Source organism: Gallus gallus, chromosome 6, assembly GCF_016699485.2.
Source record: "Gallus gallus isolate bGalGal1 chromosome 6, bGalGal1.mat.broiler.GRCg7b, whole genome shotgun sequence".
Taxonomy (NCBI): domain Eukaryota; kingdom Metazoa; phylum Chordata; class Aves; order Galliformes; family Phasianidae; genus Gallus; species Gallus gallus.
Window position 1 is genome coordinate 10794805 of NC_052537.1, and position 20270 is coordinate 10815074.

General features: G+C 39.5%; 1 protein-coding gene across 3 annotated transcripts in view; it reads left to right on the forward strand.

Moving 5' to 3' along the window:
* Positions 1–20270, forward strand: part of PRKG1 (protein kinase, cGMP-dependent, type I) — a 390857-nt gene that overhangs the window by 229595 nt on the left and 140992 nt on the right. For all 3 annotated transcript variants that reach the window (XM_003641459.6, XM_046943176.1, XM_015278706.4), the window contains exon 5: positions 17031–17094. In XM_003641459.6, coding sequence (XP_003641507.2) covers positions 17031–17094 — 64 coding nt within the window. The remainder of the gene's footprint in view (positions 1–17030; positions 17095–20270) is intronic.

Sequence of the window (20270 nt, forward strand, 5' to 3'; positions counted from 1 at the left end):
GATAAAAATTAAGGAGAGAATTAAAAATATCATGATTAAGAGCCAGTTGTTTGAGGATAAGCACCAGAAGAGTGCTCAAGTCAGCAAAAATTGTTGGATTTTCTGAATGTATTTTCATTCCCAGTCCCGAGGCACAGACTAGCTTGAAGCTTTTGGTGATTTCAATATAAATCCAGGTGTGGGGAAAAAAAAAGCTCAACAGAGGCATATGAAGCAGAAAGGAAGAAGAAAAAACTAGAAGGTGTGCGTGGACATCACTTTAGAAGAAGAAAAAAGGATTATGGCATCTCTATTGTCTCAGGGCCATGGAAACAGCTGTCTGCTGCAAGACAGGGATAAGTTTCTGAACCAGATATGTATGTATATCTGTAAGCTGAAGTTCTGTTCTGAAGAGGAGTGGGTTTAAAATGCAATAGTCTCTCTTTTGGCTCCATATGTATATCAGAAAAGCAGTGACATAAATAGTTTGGCTGTCTAGATAGGATTACCTAACATGAAATGTTGCTTTTTTTTTTCTTTCTTTTCCTTTTTTTTTTTTTTCTTTTTTACTTCAGGGAACTATTTCTGATTTCATATAGGTTCTACATTCTTATCAATTCCAATAGGAATTACATTTTTAAATAAAGTAAATTGGACTTAGTGAAGTTACTAACGGGAGCATTTTTCCTTTGGTGACTTCAGAAGAGTTCAATAAATATTCCCATTTGAGTCCAGATCTGTTCAGTGTTTTAACTTCCAGCCTGAGACTAGCATTGTTTTCCTGTATCCTTTGCACATTTGCAAATAGTAATGATCTTTTTATGTGTTTGTCCTCTACTTTCAAGGGATAAATTTTTAATGTGCAGGCAGAAGGTGACAGTTTTATTGCTTCTATGAACATCAGGAATACATTCCAAATTCAATTATATACTCTCTGGAAATATCACACAAGCATCTTGCCAATAAATACAATTCTTAGATTACTGAAAACTAAGGACAGTAAGCACCAGACTGACTCGAACTGTGGGATTTGAGTAGAATATTGTTTTGGACTTTGAAAAATGCAAGGTAATGTATATTGGGAAGGATAATTTACATTTCATATATCCACTGTTAAACCATCATAGTTATTTCTAGAAAATGACAGAAGAGCTTCTACAGCTCAAGACAAGAGAAAGAAGAGAATCTGCCCCAGCAGTTCACAGTGCAATTAGAAACATGTATTTTAAAGTGTAGAAAAAACAGGGTATTATATACAACAAAAATGATATCACAGAACATACCTACAGGAATTACGTTGATGAATTAAACTTTAATCCAAACATGTCCAACTGTTCATTTTATGTTTTTGTTGCCCCTCTTTTTTTAAATGAAAATTTTTTAAAAACAGAACAAGTTTTGTTACATATATACATTACCTATATTATATATTCTATCTGTGGCCCAAGATAATTCCTCTTCACTCAGTGCAGTCCAGGCACGCCAAACGGTTGGACACCCATGCTTTAGATGAAGAAAAAATCAAACCTAAGTTAAAATGTCCTCAGAGGGACAGCAAATAGAGAGCCAAAAAAGCCAAAACATTTTTAGAGTATAAATAGTACAGATCTCATTGGAAGGGCCCCTGGGATCCAGGATAGTGGGATTTGCACTACCAAGTGGCACTAGAAATCCACAAGCTCTTGTTCCTCTGTGCTTTGAGACAGCAGGTCATTATAATGTTTCAGTAAATTTGCATCCTTTGTATGTGAACCGTGCTTAGATTGTAGAAACTTCTTAATTGTGCCAAGGTGTTTGCTCATGGAGAACCACTCAACCATTATTATGTTATAGATACTGCCATATATATGGCTGCATATATATTAATGGGAGTAAAGATAACAGAAGTCATCCTCAGGGTCTTCATTTAATCTCATTACAAGACTAATATATATATATATATGTGTGTGTGTTGTCTTTGCTATCACTAAAAATACAACATTTTGGTTAAAAGTCTCAGAAAGAAAGTTTTCTTTACAGTTGCTGTAAATATGAGGTTTCAGCAGGCACAAAGCTTCAGAAAGTGAGTAACTCCCCAGAACCCTCTGCACCATGGATTAGCAAGCTGCAAGAGATGCAGTGGTTCAAGACTGTCTTGATAGGGTCTTGGATGTCTGAAGGTCAAAAAAATATGATGGTCTCCTTATCCTTTAAGATCTGTTGCAGCCTCCACAGGCAGATATATGTCATCAGTTTTTAATGGAGGAGAAATGGAGTCTTTATTTGAAAAATAATGTTGCCTTGTTGCTAGAAACTGGGAAATGAAATCAAATCTCTGTTTATCTGATTTGTATTTCCACTAGACCTTACCTCTCTTTACCTATAAGATGCTAGAAATATTCAGTGTCTAATTTTATTCCAGCACTAGTAAATAAAATATTACTGTGTATCCATACCCAACAGTAAGGTACCCTTTCTCCACAGTGATTAGGTTAATTATTGTAATATCCCTTGGGTCTTCCCAGTATTTTTCTTTCTTTTGGTATATGGGAATAGGACACAGTTTTGCTGGACTGTCTTGGCCTTGGAAGTGGCATCTCTCATTGTTTGTGTACTGTTATTTTAACCGACAGTAGCTGAGGAGGTTATCTGGGAGTACCTGACTATCTTGTTTTAACTCAATGCTTGTGTGCTTGCTCTGATGTTGTGGTTATAATCTGTGTGCCTGTTCCAAAAAAAATGAGTTATTGAATAGTTGGGCTTTAAAAGGGCATTTTGATAGATGTTAATCGCCTGAGAGGAGTAAATTGCCTCATCTGCAAACTTGAGGAATGATCATCAATGAAACAGAAATGACAGTGAACAATAGATTTATGGAAAGTGCTTTCAACAGCCATTGCTCACTTATTTTAACTATCTTTTGATACCTATCAATGAGTCAGATTTTAATTAAAGTGTTCCCTTCTAAAAATATATAATGGTACTTTTAATCAAGATGCCACATGGCCTTCAATAAATCAAAGTAAATCAGCCAATTTGCCATTGTCAGCCAGAGCCATAATCTTATCCTGACAAACTGCTTTCTGTGGAAAAAAAAACTCAACGAAACAGGCTGACATACGTTATGTTTTTAAAATAATTTTTGAGAGATTCCTATATTCACTTTTGTTAGGACAGGCCGTGCTCGTAGCCAAGCTCACCAGATGTTGCCACGTGTGAAAAGGGGCAGAATAACACATCTTGTGTTACAGGGCTCAGGCAAAGATTCAAAACAAAAAATGAGTGTACCAACTTCTAACCTTTTGGGTCTGTCTCCTTTGTTGCTTGTACTCCACTGATGTGCTTTTGAGCTATTTTCAGTGGCAAATTTCCATTCTGTTTTTTTTCTTAGTTCCTGTGTACAACAGGAGTCCTTGTGTCCCACTTTTCCCATGTATTATCTCTCTATCTAAATATCAACCATGTTGGTTGAAGGAATACCCACTAAAACATCACAAACACTTGAACTTCAATACTGTTTTTTATCACTCTTTTGAAACGTGACAAGTGGAAAAGTGTTAGAGGTTTGACTGTGGAAAAAAGATCATTGGCATCAAAGGTCTTAGTCCCTATCAGCTCAGGAAGATTGAAATAGAATCAGAAAATCATCTAGGTTGGAAAAGATCTTGTAGATAATCAAATACAGACCTTACTCTGAATTATCAAGTCCCACCACTAAAGCATGTCACCATGTCTATGAGTCTGGTAAATACCTCTGTGGATGAGGACTCCATTGCTGCTCTGGGCAGCCCATTCCAGTGTCTAACCACACATTCCCTGAAGAAATTCTTCAAAACATCCAGTCTGAGCCTTGCCTGACACAACTTGAGGCCATTTCCTTGCATCCTATCACTTGTTGTCTGTCCTATCACCCACCTTGCTGCAGCCTCCTGTCAGGTAGTTGTAGAGGGCAGTGAGGTCTCCTCTCGCCTTCCTCTTCTCCAGACTGAACAAATTCAGTTCCTTCAGCCGCTCCTCATGTGTCTTGTTTTCTAGTCCCTATCTTCTCTGCGTGTGCTCAAGCAGCCCACTATCTCTCCTGTAGTGAGAGCCCAAAATGCAACTCGGTACTTGAGGTGTGATCTCACCACTGATGCCTGCAGGTGGACAGTCATTTCCCAAGCTCTGCTGGCCATGCTACTTCTGATGCAGAAGGCCCTTGGCCTTCTTTGGCATGCTGCTGGCTCATGTTAGCTGGCCATCGACCAGCATGCCCAAGTCTTTTTCTTTTGGGCACCTTTCCAGCCACTCTTCCCTGGGCCTGTATTACTGCTTGGGGTTGTTATCACCCTAGTGCAGCACCCAGTACCAATCCTGCTGAATGCCATACAGCATTGTGACCCACCTATCCAGCCCATCCAGATCCCTCTGCAGAACCTTCTTTCCCTCAGGCACTCCCATCTAGCTTGGAGTCATCTGCAAACTAAGTGAGGAGGCAGTTGATCTCCTCTCATCAAGATTGTTGATCAAAATATGAAACAAAACCAGCCCAAATACTGAGCCCTGAGGATCACCACTTGTGTCTGGCTACCAGACAGATTTAACCTTTTTCACAATGATGCTTTGGGCCTGACCATACAGCCAGTTTTTTAATGAGCAAATGGTTACTCATCCAAAATCTTGAGAATACTGTGAGAAAGAGTATTTACTAAAATGCTTTACCAAAATCCAGATAAACATATCCACAGCCTTTCCCTTATCTACTAAGTGGGTCATCTTGACATAGAGAGAGTTCAGATTGGTAACAGTAGCATTCCCACTGAAATTCATTTTTGGCATACAGAAGCATTTATGTGGACTGCTGATATTTCATATGTTGAATAGCAATTAATTAAACAAATTGAAAGCTTCACTAGCTTCTATCATGCTACAGTAGGAAAAAAATAATGGAAAAATAAGATGCACCCGATAGAGAGCAAAGTTACACATCTGTTGCCATTCAAGTGGAGAAAGACAAATTGAGCTTTCAGAAAGCCACAATGCAGCTGAACAGATCCAACATGTGTTGGTACAATAACACCCAGTAATTTCCCAAGAGTTTTCCCTCAAGTACAAGAGTAGCCATTACACGGGTCAACTGAACCACAGTCCGTCTGTCTCGCTGACTGCCAAGAAATTTCCCCCATTCTCCAAACCATTTTGCAACTGAAGTACATTGCAGATGCATCCATCAGGCTGGATCCGTGCTCTCTCTGCTGTTCATCCAAACCTAAGATATGTTTTGTCTCCAGTTTGAGAATTATGTCGGTTGGACTCCGTGCTCCCACTTTGGGATGGGCCCAAGTGTGCGGTTGCACATGGTCTTAAGAGAGAGAGATCTCAACAAATCTGGGAGCCAATTTTAGGGTTACAGCACTTAGATGTCTTTGAGCAAATACAGAGGAAGTGATAAATAGTGTTTGTTTGACAGCAATGAATAGAGTTGCATTTAACAACTGAAATAATCTTCCTGGAATGTTTTTTGTTGCTGCCATTTTTTTTTTTAACTGGTTGCATTTCTCATCTGTTTGCAATATTCTCAAGGTTATTTTCTTAAACAATTGCATTTTCAAACCTTATTTTGAATCTGTCAGTCTTATGTGATTATTTCTCCAATACAATCCAAGCCACTTGAAAATCCTCGACATTTAATTTGTTTTCAGCTGCAATTCATTTTTAGTGCAAAAAAAAAATAATACTATTGAGGCTTATTGTACATAACAAATTTTGACTCCTGCGATGCAAGGATTTTACTGATGGGAGAAAAAAATCACCATTATGAACTCAAAGATTAAATTATTCTTCCATTTTCTTTAACTGTATAACAAGACTGAAACTTATCCCAGAGAAAGGAAGGTGTACCATTTACAGCTTCAGAGGCATTTTAATGATATTGGGTCTGCTAAATTTCCTGAAACGTACAGTAGTATCATATATTTCAATCAGGTCCAAACTCTACTCAGCCAAGCATCTATAAAAAGGCATCCAGAGATAACAGAGTTCTACAAAAAGATGAAGAGCAACAGCAGCAGCTGTTCCAAGAGTATGAATAAAAGCCATTAGAAATCAGGAATTAAGATGACCCACCATCTGTTAGCCTTCAGAGGTTCACAAAGGATGAATGTCCTGAATTACACCCCCAAATCAATAATGCGTGTGCCATTCTTACTGCTGTGACCAGCAAATGAGTACACTGATGAGAGAATGATTTTTCTTAAAATAGGAAGGGATTTGCTGGCAGTATATTTTTGCCTCGGGCAAAACTTGAAGACAGTGTTCTTTTGTCTCCAACTGAGTAGTAATTCAACTCTGTTCATTGATTGTACAGGTTAGAAATTAAGAATAAGCGGGTTTTCACCCTTTAATGTGTTGGGTTAGAAGCTGTCTTTCATACTTGCTGAAATACCTGGGGTTTGCCACAATACTCTCCGACTGTAGCAAGGTCTGAAATACCCCCGTCAAACATGCCAAGATTATTTGACATAATACTGTTCTTTTATCTACATGCAAGCCTACTTGCTCTAAGTCTGCACCATGAACAGGATTGAGCTGTTTCTGGATTCCATTGCCTTTTTCATAACTTGTTTCTCTGTGGAGGAGGTAACTAAGTCAGTTCCTGGACTATTTTTGGTGATGATCTACTGATCAAGAATGCTTTTGTTTGGATTTGTCCCTCTGTGAATCACCTAAGATGCATTGATCCAGACTGAGAAGTTCAAAAATGCCTCTAGTCAGTTCTGCTTTTTACTGCATCTAGCAGCTGATGGCATGTCAAGACACAGTGTATTGCCTTTGTACACCAAAGCTTTGGTAGTAGGGGCTGCAGGACTGGCCTCTGTGAGCTTAGAGCTGCCCCGTGTCAGATCAGAGCCAGCTACAGCTGGCTCCAAAAGGGACTTGCTGCTGCTAGAGCTGAGCCATGAGTGACATTGGCTGTGATTCTGGGAAAGCAGATTTTAAAAGGGAAAAACTGCTGTGCAACAGCAGCTGGGGGTGAGGAGAGAGAAAATGTGAGAGAAACAGCCCTGCAGATGCCAGGGTCAGTGCGGTAGGAGGGCAGGAGGTGCTCTATGCGCAACACTGCGCAGAGCAATCTCACTGTCTTTATCTCAACTCTTGAACCCCTTTTCATCATATTTTTCCCCCTGTTTTTCTGAGAGTGGTGTAATGGAGTTTAGCTGTCCATCAGTGTGAAACCACCCCATAGGGTCAGCCACATGAATTGGCTTGTACGAATATGCTGGACAGGACTCTCTTCCCCTCTCTTCCCCTCTCTTCCCCTCTCTTCCCCTCTCTTCCCCTCTCTTCCCCTCTCTTCCCCTCTCTTCCCCTCTCTTCCTCTCTTTTTTTTAATCATTAAGATGGGAAAAGACCTCTAAGATCATCTAGTCCAACCATCCACCTACCCTCAGGTAGGTGGCCTGCTAAACTGTGTCCCTAAGTACTATCTCCACTCTTTACTTAAACACCTCCAGGGATGATAATTTCACCACTTCCCTAGGCAACCTGTTCCAGTGCCTGACCACTCTCATCCTATCTCTGCTACCTGGGAGAGGAGACCAACCCCCACCTCACCACAACCTCCTTGCAGGTAGTGATAAAGAGTGATGAGGTCTCACCTGAGCCTCCTCTGCTCCAGATTGAACAACCCCAGTTCCCTCAGCTGTTCTCCATAAGACTTGTGCTCCAGACAGCTTCATTGCCATTCTCCTCACACGCTCCAGGGCCTCCATGTCCTCCTTGTAGTGAGGGGCCTGACATCAAACACCGTGTTCAAGGTACAGTCTCACCAGAGTTATCCCATATAATTGATTTCCTCTAGTGCAGAAACTCTTTCAATTCTTCCTGTAGTAATTAATAACAAAGAAAACTACAACAACAACAACAAAAAAAAACCACCAAGAATTAAAATGTTTAGGTATTTTAATGCCTGCTTTATGAGTCACACGGGTTTGTGAATCACAACAGCTGTGTCAGGGAGTACCTTTTCTTTGGAAGTCTACTGTACAGTCCCAACTTTCAGGTCCCTTTGGTTTGTTGGGCTCTGAAATGCCCACCAGTCTTTCAGCAGGTGTTAAGTTGCCTGGGAGAACATAAAATGCTCATGATTCTGATGATCTTAAAAACATTTACAGGATGTGCTATTCTTTTTCTAGCATATATGCGATTTTGAAGGCAGAAAACAATAATAATCTTTTTAATATGTTGGTTTAATGGTGTTGGATAAAAGGATGTAGGCGGGATGCAGCATTAGAACAGTGTAACAGCAGCAAACATTGCATATCAGAGTCCATGATTTGGAAATAGTATTGTGAGTGTCATCAGGAAAGATATATTATTATGACAACTTGCTGTCAAGTGAAGTTGACATCTGTTAGAAACCAAATGTTTGGCTTAAATTGTTTTTGAAGATGTTGTAAATATCCAATTTGAAGAAATGTGGCAAAATGAACTGTGTGTGCAAATACAACTTTTTGCTTCTTTAGACTCTGCAGTGCAAAGTTGTCTTCAAAATATTAATTGGTGTTTAAGAATCTCTTTTGAGATAGCACAAGAGTCAGTAGCAAACATCTTTAATTTTCTAGTCATGGTGTTTGCGTGTTGTGTGAAATTATGGTTTTCATGATACAGTTGGACTTTATTCCAATACCACAATGATGCTTTTGTTGTTTCACTTTAGGTTCATATAAGAAGAAATCAGGCCAAATGCACTGATTCGGGATTTTCCATGCAGGCTGAAGAATAAGTGTTCATTTCCCACAGATTTTTTAATAGTGTGTATAATATTTTTAGAAAAGATTAGCAAGTTGGAAGATTCAGAAGCTTTCCTTTAGGATTACAGATATAATTTGATTTGCAAGTATGAAGAAATACTAACTGCTACAGCAGAAAAAAAATAAATGATAGTGTGTTTGAAAGGTAATAGTATTAAGTTTCCTGCAGCAAGGGCTGGCAGAAGAATAGCACTACTGGTAATATGAGTACTCTGACTTGAATTGGATGACCAAAAATGTGCACCCTTAGGGTTATTGACATTTCCAGAGTAGTCATTGCTATTGAGAATTTGTAGCAACTGTCCTTTTAAAGATTAATAATCTTGACTAAATGGATCTAAGTGAATAGGTTATAGACCTGCTAATTTTGCTCCATTCCTCTCATCATGACAGAATATTTTTTTTTCCAATTGTACAATCTCCTCAGATTGACAGAAGCAGGGAAAAAAGCTACTTCGTAATACCTGGGCAGCCTATCAAACACAATGCGTGGACCAAAACAGGTCTACAACCACATCCTTTTCTGATCCTTTGTCTGTCCCACAGGCATTCCTTGCAGGGAAACTTCTGTTTTTCTTCATGATGTCAGTGGAACAGTTGAACCATTAGCATCATCATTATCATTTCATCATGAAAAAAAAAAGAAAAAAAACAGTCCTTCAAACTTGCTTTACTCTGCGTGTGCTGATTCAGCACAACATGCCAGTGAAGATTTGGCCTGCCCAGGGGCAAGTGAGAAGTAATAGTAGAGAGAAAAGCACATGCACATGCTGCTCAAGAAGGTTCTCAGAGAAGCTCCGTTTTATGGAAAAAAGCAGGCCCTTTGATATCATTAAGACATAGACGGGTGTAGAACACCATCATTTCATGTAACCAGTTGGTGAGAAGTCCAATGGAGGATGGTGCTTCTTCTTTTCCTTTATCTTCTTTGAACACAGTCATATTTCCTGCCTAAATTCCCAATTTCTGGGTGGTAAGTCATTCCCTAGTCTGTTGTTTTGTCTTTATCGATGGTATCTTTGGGACATCTCTGGATCTCCTTTGTCCCTGGCTGGCAGCCGGCTTACCAGGCAGCCATTTTCTGGTAATTAAGGACCAGGAAGCTTGGCAGCCATTTTGTGTCAGCGCTTTCTCATTGCAGCCTGGTTACTGCCGTCACTGCTCTCATCTAAAACCTTTTTATTTACTACAAACACCTCTAAGGAGTTTATTTACCAGAATAAGTTCAATGCTTTGGGTGACAGAGCTTTAAAACTGTAGCTTTAACACATTCACCTTGGGATGACCAATTGCAGATGCTTTTAATGCCTTTGTAGGCTGAGCATAGTGGACAGGTCATCTGTAGCAACTGTAGAACAAATTTATTCACTCTTTCTGAAGTTGTGTTATTTGCACTGATTTCAAGGCCAAACATAAGTCTAATTAATGCAAGTGTGAGTGAATGTTGCTTTCCATTTCCCTGTCTTTTTTTCCCACTAATAGTCTTTAAGATAAGCAAAATGTGCAGGAAATTGCTTCAGGAAAGCTAGCCTTGACTTACCAATTACGTCTGTAATAGGTAAATACTGTGTTTTTAGAGAAGTAAATAAGCCTTTTCTGAACTTATTATGTGCCTCATCCTTCCTACTCCATGCCATGTAGTGGAAAGAAAGTTTATCCTCCAAGGAATACTCATTATCTGATGGAAAAGAGAAATTGTATTTTTATGCAACAGCTTGTTATACTGGAACAAAATATCATATTGCAGAATATAGAATCAAATCTTTCTTGGTATTACTGCTCACTTCCTTGTTGGCTTAGGTTAGGGTTTATTCCTTTAACAGTCTATTTTTTCTATACATGGCTGTTAATGCATGTGGCAGAAACAGAGACTGTCCTATAACATGCAAGTGTGGTGTGGGAGCAATATAGCTTCTTCAAAACCGGTGTCAGAACTCTGTAGAGATTTTATTTTCTCCTCCTGAAATTATGTTCTGTCTCCTAGAAAGAGTCCAATGGAGGGCCACAAAGGTGATAAAGGGTCTGGAGCATCTCCCATATGAGGAAAGGCTGAGTAACCTGGGGCAGTTCAGCCTGGGGAAAAGAAGACTGAGGGGGGATCTGATGAATGTTTATAAATATCTAAAGGGAGGTGGGAGGCAAATGGATGAGGCTAGGCTTTTCTTGGTGGTGCGTAGTGATAGGACAAGGAGGCCTGAAACTTGAACATAGGAAGTTCTGTGTTAACTTCTTTATGGTAAGGGTGACAGCGCTGAAACAGGCTGCCCAGAGAGGTTGTGGAGTCTCCTTCTGTGGAGATATTCAAGACTTGTCTGGATGCCTACCTGTCTGGTCTGTTATAGGGTACCTGCTTTAGCAGAGAGGTTGGACTTGATCTCTTGATGTCCCTTCCAACCCGTGCAATTCTGTGGTTCTGTAAGATCCCATTTGAACCAATACAAGCCAGGTCTCAAAGATAGATGTCAAAGTAGAAAGGTAAGCTTCCCGTTGTGCCATGGAGCTATGTGAGGGTTGTCTGGAGCAGTATGTGTCAGCTTAAGAAGGCAAAGAGAAGGTACTGTAAATGATTTCACAGTGAATTTTCTAAGTGTTTACAAATAAGGCTGGAAGCAAGATTCTTAGCTCTTTTGTTAAGACCAGACCCTGGCAGAGGTAGTAGTTCGTATCTGACGCAACTCAATGGCTCTGGATGGCTGCCTGTTATAGAACATTTCTAGCTTTAGTTGTTGAAAACATTGTTTTATGTGAAAATCCTAAATCAAGTGGTAGCTTCTATTAGGTAAGATTTATCCTCTGTTCTTTCAAAGAGGAGAGGCAGTGCTTTAGGGGCATCTCAAATGTGGTAAAGCAAGAGCAAAAACATTTAGCATTTTTCAACTTTCATTCCAGCTGGGTGCAAAAGGAGTTTCAGTGAATGCAGACAGACTTCATTCCTCGTTACTGATTTATTTTGATTTTTAAACTATGCTTACCCATCTGGCCTAAGGCAGAGAACAGTGACAACAACTGCATTTGTTACAGTGCCAACCAGTAAAACAAGATAAAGGCTTTGTTTCTCTGTTAACCCATAAGGGCTGCTGACTGCAAAGCTAGATGAACGCTCCTAATCAACACCCTTTTAAAAGTTGAGGAAACACATCTTGAAGTGCATTTAGAAAGTGAATAACTGCTTTTGTGTTGAGCTGAATACAAAAGACGCCCAAGGACCCTGCACCATTTTCATGCATGTCAGAAAACAGATGTGCTGTCGGAGTGCTGGCATCTGTGCCATGGAGTGTTTCTTCGGATAGAATCAGCCCTGTGGATTGCAGCCAGGAGAATTTGGAAGCCCTTGCTAGCTTAGTACTGGGGTAGTCCCCTGGGATGAATGAAAAGTTACACAGTCACCTACTTCATGTACTTCCCTGCAGATCGTGGTTGTTGCTAATAAGGAGTGTTGCTTGCATCTGAGTCAGAGGCTACAGATCACTGGGGATCAAGACATGACCTTTTGAGCCTCCTTCTACCCCCTTTCAAATTGGGAATGTCTTTGCTTTTGTATTTGGACAGAGGTTCCTCATGGACATTTTTGCACGCTTGTTTTTCCCCATTTTGGCATCCTCTGTTTAACATGTTGAGCTCCCTGTTAGCTTCCAGAGCCAGCAGGAAAGCTGCTCTGCAGTTCCTACTGACAGCAAGCAATTCCCCACAGTGCCCTCACGAGGTCTGTGGATTGTCATCAAGTACAAAACATTCCACAGCTGAATAGCATGAGATATAGCTAACAAAAAGTTACCTCATATTGCCAGCTTGAGCAGCTCTTCCACCAACGCAGCTAGTTCAGTTCTGTTTTGTAGTCAAAGGAAAGTCTAGCAAAGCTTGGGACAGGAAGCAATAAAGCATTGTGGTGTTTGTGGATTGATTTAAAAACATGAAGGTTTATTGCTATTTGCTGTAAAACTCAATTGCTTATGCAGACTTGAGCCATGAAGCCACTAACCAAGCAAAAACCCCTGGGTAGGGATCTGGTTATCCTCATTGTGTTCTAAAAAGTAGCGTTGTAGGATGGCTGCTCTTCGGGTGGGTTTTGGACTGTATTTTTGCAGATGGAGCGTATAAAATAGCAGTAGAATGGGTAGTGGTTCCATTAGTAGAATGGGAACATTCTACTAATGAGTAGTAGAAACATTTTTGAGTACCCATGTCACTATAAAAAACTTTGAGGAGCAAGGGGAGACTGCAGCTGAGTAGAACTTAAGTGTCTTTATTCCATACCCAGATTTATGTCATTAACCTCATAACGTAGGCAGAGGTTTTTGTGATTGTGGTTTTTTTTAAAACAAAATTTATTACTGTTATGGACATCGGGTGTTGCAGTGCTGATCACCAACCAGCTCTTGGCATCACAGGGGAATTTGTAGCAGAACTGGAGCATCTTCTGCACTGAAACACTCAACCATTCTTTCTCAAAATATGTTTAAAGGATTAGGCAGCAGAAGAAGAGAAGCAGAGAAGACCCTGGTCACCTTCTGTCTGACCTAGGAGTGTGCAGGGTGGTCAGCCAGGATGAAGAAGGGATGCTGATTGATGCCTCTGCCTGAGTTAGGTTTGAAGATAGATCTTTGCCTTTCAATAACGTATTCAGTGCAGGTGGAGCAATTGCTCTTCAATATTGGGAATACAAGGCAGCTGGAGGAAGTCTTTAAGACACAGTTTTCAGACTTGCGGCAAACACAGCTTGAAGGAAAGGTTACACAAGTTGTTGGCATCCAGTCTGTGGAAGATGGGGTTCTTTCGCAATGTAGGTGATGGTTATGAAGAGAACATCACCTGGATGTTTAAAAGCCTTTAAAGCCTTTATTACTGAAGTTTTTTAAGGACTGGGAAAGTTTGGGTTTACTTAATACTGCTTTTTTAGTCATGGACGCAGGATAAATCATTTCATAATGAAACTGAGCCGTGTTTACTGTGATTTCTTCCATCATAAATAATGGATTTATCTGAATTGAAATGCTGGATTTTCTGTTTTCAGACTGAAGTTTCACAACAGTAGAAAACAGAATGTAACTCTTCTTACTTGTTGCTGTGCTACAAAATCTTTAAAGACTTCTTTCTTTGATGCCTTCTGCTCCTGTTTGCTTTTCCAGTATATGTTTTCCACTCCGCAACAGTGTGCTGCTCAGATGTTTTCCTCTAAACTGAGGCTTTATTTTCCTGTGAGTTCAGGTACCTATAAGTGGAAGTACTTTTCAAAATATCAGTCCTCATATGCAGATCTTAAAATGCTGTAGGTAGATTTTGTAAGGAGATAAGTATATAATTTAGGATTCTGTTTAATGTTGTTGTGAGGGAAATGGGAGTATATCTTATTTTAAATGGGCAAATAAAGTATACTGTGTTATATTGTGTCAATACCGTGCTATATTCTTCAGCACTTTTTGGAGTCTTTTTTAATCTATTCTACCATCAGCTCTATACATCTAGATTTATAATATATTTTTAACAGGTCAATAAATGTTTTGTCATTTTTTTCACCCAGGCATTTGTTCAAAACAGGTCAGGTTATTTGGTTTGTGTTTTTTTGGGGTATGTGTTGGACTGTAGTGATGGGCAGTTTTGTATGGCTTCTTCCAATGAAGCAACACTACAATTCTGCTGTACTGCTATGTCCACTAAATCCGTGATTTTGAGAATTCTTTGACATAATGTAGTTGGACTCTGTTGTGTCAACAAGTTTATTTTCTCTCTTGTCGTGTTAAAGTTAGAAGCTTTTCTCTTAGGCATTTTTTCTTGTTTATTTAATATCCTAAGATTTCCGTAATAAGGCTTGTAATTCACTCAGAGATTTCCTGTTGTCCCCATGCTTTTTCACATGTTTGGGCTATAATGAATGTGTTCTGCAACCCTTCTATGGGTTGCATAGATTCACTGGATGCAATTAGCTTTTTTTAAAAAAAACACAAAACATTTGCAATGAGTTGTCCCCCAGTTCGGGAATGCTCTGATACAACCACAGTAGAACTTGCCTGAATGTCTTTGAGTGTTATCTTCTCCTATTAGTTTACTACTTATTTGGGAACGGAAGTGTTGGTGGAATGAGCTTTTCTTCTATGCTTAGGCCTGGGCATCACATAATGCCTTATTATTTGTTTTGTGGTCTTGTTGCATTGTGGAGCCACGTATTTCCATTGAAAAAGAGTGCTTTCTAAGGAAGGAAAAAAGTTGTGAGAGCCTGAATAATCACATTTTTTTTCTGCATCAAGTTGTTCAGTTCTGTTCTTCTGTTAATATGTATATATTATGCATATACATATACATATATATATATTGCTATTTTTAATAAATAGAAAGTCTGGAAATATGTTTTAATTCCACTGCAGTGTGGCATACATTTAAGTTAATAAAAACAAATTCTGCTTTAATTGTGCTTGCAAATTAAGTTCACTGGACACTTCATGTGACAAAGAAGCTTGGCCTCAGACAGAATATTATTTGCTAGCATGTTCTCTGCAAAGTCTGCAGACCTCCCTTCCTTTGTATAGCTGGATTTCTTCTGGATGCACCAACAGCCACCAAATTGTGTATCTAGAAACTGCTTAGGGCTCATAGAACGTGGGTGGGGTGATTACCACCCAGGCAAAGGACAAGACCTGCTCTGCAGCGAGTTCTGAGTTGCAAAAAACCTTGTGAGTTTTAATTTTTTTGGTTTCTAGCTCTGGAAGTTGTGGAGAATAATTTCTATGCAGTTACGTGATCAAAAGTAAAATGTGAAACCTCACGTGGAAGAAAAAATCTCATTTATTTAGAGTTTTATTTACTTCTCTGCAGGGATCTCTCCCCAGCGACCCACTCCCTCCTAACTTTGCACCTGATCATCAATGTTTCTGAGGCTGGAGCAACACACTAGGGATCTAAATTTAATACTAGGAGCATAATCTTATGCATATGCTTTGTAATGGAGCATGATAAAGCAGCTCATGTTCTTGGAAATAAAACTAAAAAGAGCAATAGCATCTCAGTGCTATGTTTGTGCTAATATCTCATGCGGTTGCATTGCTAATTAGGCTACTGATGACAGGCGTTTTTTAATTAAAGTGGTTATGGTGGTTCTTTCCTACCTCAGAAACTTACATTGTGCCCATGTGTTTTGTTTGGTGTCACGTGGGAATTTTGATGACTCAGTCAATTTCACATTGCTCGTCCTCCCAGAATTCAATCTCAGTCCTGTAGACCATGAGTGCATTTCTCTCCCATCTTGGCCAAAAGATCAAGTCTGCTGTGGGAGATTATTGGCAAGTGAAATTCTGCCAAAAAAAAAAAAAAAAAAAAAAAAAAAAGTGGAAAAGTTTCCACTTTGGCAAAAGAAAACAAGTGACCCTTGGATGAGATCTTCCATAATTCTAACAGCTATTCAGTTATTTTTTGTTGTGGTCTTTGTACTCTTCGTACTCCACATTTATGTCTGTATGGTCTCAATCATTCATAGAATCATGGAATCACATCTAGTTTCAACCCCCCCCTGCTATGTGCAGGGTTGCCAACCACCAGACCACGCTGCCCAGAGCTGCATCCAGCCTGGCCTTGAATGCCTCCAGGGATGGGGCATCCACAGCCTCCTTGGGCAACCTGTTCCAGTGCGTCACCACCCTCTGTGTGAAAAACTTCCTCCTAATATCTAACCTAAACCTCCCCTGTCTCAGTTTAAACCATTCCCCCTTGTCCTATCACTATCCACCCTCATAAACAGCTGTTCCCCTTTCTGTTTTGTATTGGTCTCCCCAGAGCCTTCTCTTTTCCAAGCTAAACAAGCCCAGTTCCCTCAACCTTTCCTCATAGAAGAAACCATGCAACATAGGAGAAACTAAGAAAGAACCTTTCTTTCTTTATCTGCTGCTGATTAGAGTTATCTCTTTTGCATTTGTGTCTGTTTATTTATTTGTTTGTTTGTTTGTTTGTGGTGGGATGGAGCAGGAAAAAATTTGCACAGTCATATATGGCTGAACAGATTTGCAGCACCCATTCATTCCAGTGAATCCTTAATTGAGCTGTAGTTGATTACCATCTTTACGAGTGGTTCTCCAGATGTGTTTACCACAAGTGGTCTCCTATCGTAATAAGTCAACGTTTAAGAATACATCTGAGCTGGTAGATGAAGATTGGATCCCCATGATATATGTTGATTTTCTGCCTAACATTTGTTGAGCCCCAAATGATGAGGGCAAAATACATCTGAAATAACTGCAGCTGAGTTTAAAAAATATATGGAGGTATGCATTAATTAAATTTTCTCTTGTATTGCAGTGTTCCCACATTCCAGAGCCTTCCTGAGGAGATACTCAGTAAGCTTGCAGATGTCCTTGAAGAGGTAAGTGCATTTAATTTTGAGAGCTAATGAGTTCAGAGTTTGTAAGCCTTCTGGTAGCAATAACCGGGCTCTTTTCCGAAAGAACGGCTTCACAATTTTACTCCCAGTTATGGCTGACTACTCCGGCATGTCAAGACAACAAGAGGAGTCATGTGAAAAAAAAAAATGAATTCATTTCTGAACAGGGCTTACATATCTTTAATTGGATTTCCATCCAATTGAGGAACAAAACATTTGTTTCCTGTGTTGTGCAAAGAGGAGACCTTCTGCCCTGGGTCACTGGTGGAAAAGAGGGCATGTGGAAATGCCATTTCCTTTTAGATGTGATGGGAAACTTATGTTAGAGGACAAAAACAGGCCTTAAAGTAAGTGTTATGAAAAAGCTACTCGTATTAGAATTACAGCAGAGATGGGCAGGTATAATATATGTCAAAATACTTGAAAGTCTGGAGTTGTGCTTTGCCTACCTGGCTGTAACTGGTATCTCATTAGTGTCAGGCTTCCAGTGAGTCTTTATTTAAAATCTTGTCCTGTAAGCAAATGTGTAAATTGGATGCAAAATGTGAGTTGCAGGCAGTTTGTCCACGTAGTGTATTCAGATAGCTCTCCATACTGGACCTGACAAATTGCTTGTTACTGAGCATTACAGAAACTGTTAACAAAACCTTTCAAAATGCATCCTTGTGTGATTTAACTGCAGGAGACCTGTGTACAACAACCGTGTTTTATGTCATTCCTTGTTACCTTTTTTTTTTTTTAAATACGTGCCTTACCATAAGAGCCAGTCCTAGTAAATGTTTATGGGAAAGTGTTTCTCTGTTCTAAGTACTGCCTCTGCCACTGATTTTAAGAAACAAAGATGCTGACATTTAACTTGATTTTCAGAGCATTGGTAGGACATTGTTATTTCTTTGCCTATTTATTTAGTCTACAGATGAATTCACATGTTTGTCATGAAACGTAATTGCATATTCATAGATAAGCTTTATTTCCTTTACTGCCGGAGAAGTCTTCAGATTTAGAGAAGAGAGCTGTATTGTCTCTTTATGCTATGAATTAAATGTGCATATCTCCAAACAACACGCCGAATCAGAAACAGGTAGTTAATTTTCTTGGATCACATAACAAATGCTAAGCTCCTTATTGAGAGTTAACAAAAAGTTTCAATGGAGAGTGGGCTTCAAGGGGGAATCAGAACAAACATCAGTGAATTAATTAGGCGTGGAAGTAGTAATCATCTGTAGGTTGGTCCAAGACCCCTCTTGTTGATTTTAAACACTAAGGGCAGCTGCTATAGCTGTGCTGTAAGATTGTTCCCAGTCCTTAGTGGGTGATCTGCAGGATATGGCTCCCAGCATAAATTACTTCCAGTTTCTGACTTGGAGTCATCCTTGTTATTCCTTGTGTTTTTCTTTGACTTAATACATTTTGCATAAACAATAAAATCTTACTATCACACAGTGCATCTTGTTTAACAGTGTCCAAAATACTGAAACTAGGCAGCAATAGCTTTACTTTATCCTCTCTGTTGCTGTAGCAAATGCTGAATAAAAGTGACTCATTCACACAGTTAGAAGCAGGGAAAAATCTTTCTTAATGTCAATGTTTCATGCAGTTTTTCTTCTGATATCCTTCTATGAATTAATGCAACACTTTTGTCCTACATTCTTTAAATGATTTCTAATAAGTGTTAACTAAAACTCAGAAGAAAAAAGAAAGCTGTTTAATTGCCCATTATCAAAATCAAACCTGGGAATGGCATTAAGAAGACAGAAGGAAAAAGGTCAATATTTGATGATATAATTTCATTTCTGGAATTGGTGGAAATACTAACACAAGTTACTTAGCATAGATGACTCGAATGAGAATTAACAAATCACTGGGGAATTTCCCTTTCAATTGCAGCAGTTCTGACTTGCGTATGATCACTCACATCACTGCAATTGCTCGTGATTTATAGGCATGTGAAAATCAAAGCACATTTATAGAGCTCAGCATTAGCAAATCTAAACTCAAAATGTCCATCGGATTGACAAGGCCATAGCTGCTCCCACCTCCAGGTCCTTTTCCCACTTCTGGGCTGAAGTTTCCCTGGACCCAGGCTGCCACAGCTGGCACTTATCTCGTAGGTTCCACCTACAGCCAAACAATAGCCAGATTTGGGCCCAGCTTCTGCAAGTGCCCAAAGCCTGCCTCTGTTTCCTTCCATCCCAATTTTGTTAAATTAATATATCTTAACGTGACAGAGATGCTTGCTAATTACACAATGTATAGTTGACTCTTTATTAACATTTTTCAAAATGCCATGTAACCACTGCAGTGATTTTCACTGCCATGAGAAGCCGAGCAGCCCTTTCAGCAGAGAGGCTGATTTAGTTTGGCTTCGATGCCATCTCTGTTGAAACAGCTCTGCTTGGCCTGTGATTTTATTGCATTGTTTATCCTTGTGCTCACTGAACATAATGCACCAGTCAATGAGTAATATGTTTCTGCAGCTAAAGACTTGATGTTTATTTTGCTTGGGCTTTGGTAGTATTAAGGAGGTGGTTTGTGCAGTCACTCTGTCTGCCTGTAGGATAGTCCCCTCAAAGCATTTGTAACTGCTTGCCTAAAACAAGCTTGTTATGTGGGAGGAAGCATCAGTGATACAAAGTTCCTACGAGATGGATCCAAATTATTGGATAAGTAGAGAAGGCAGATTTAAATTATTATGTACTGAGTCATACACGCACACTTTGTGATCAGCTTCACCCCTGCTTCGAATAAACCAAGCTAGTGGCAGAGGTAGCTGTCTGGGAGGGGTGGGGAAGCAAAAGTTAATGATGTTAACGCTATGCAGGGGATGAAGGACCCAAATTAATTAGTTGTTCTTCATGACAAACAACTTCCTTAGTAGGACAATACATATCATCCCTCTTTTGCTGTGTATTTGAGATGTGAGAAATAACACTCATTACTATTGTCTAGAAAAAGTTTACTAATGGCATTTTTCTATTATCCCTAATATCTTCCTCACTTTCCTTTCTTAGTTCTTGCTTTTTCATACTTCTCTTCATCTGAAAGATTTCTTCTTGACCTTGTTGTGCCTTTGGCTGCTTTTTGTTAAAAATCAGTTACTCAGTGACAGTTGCCTCTGCCATGTATTCACAGTCTTGTTACCTAGCAGCATTGAACTG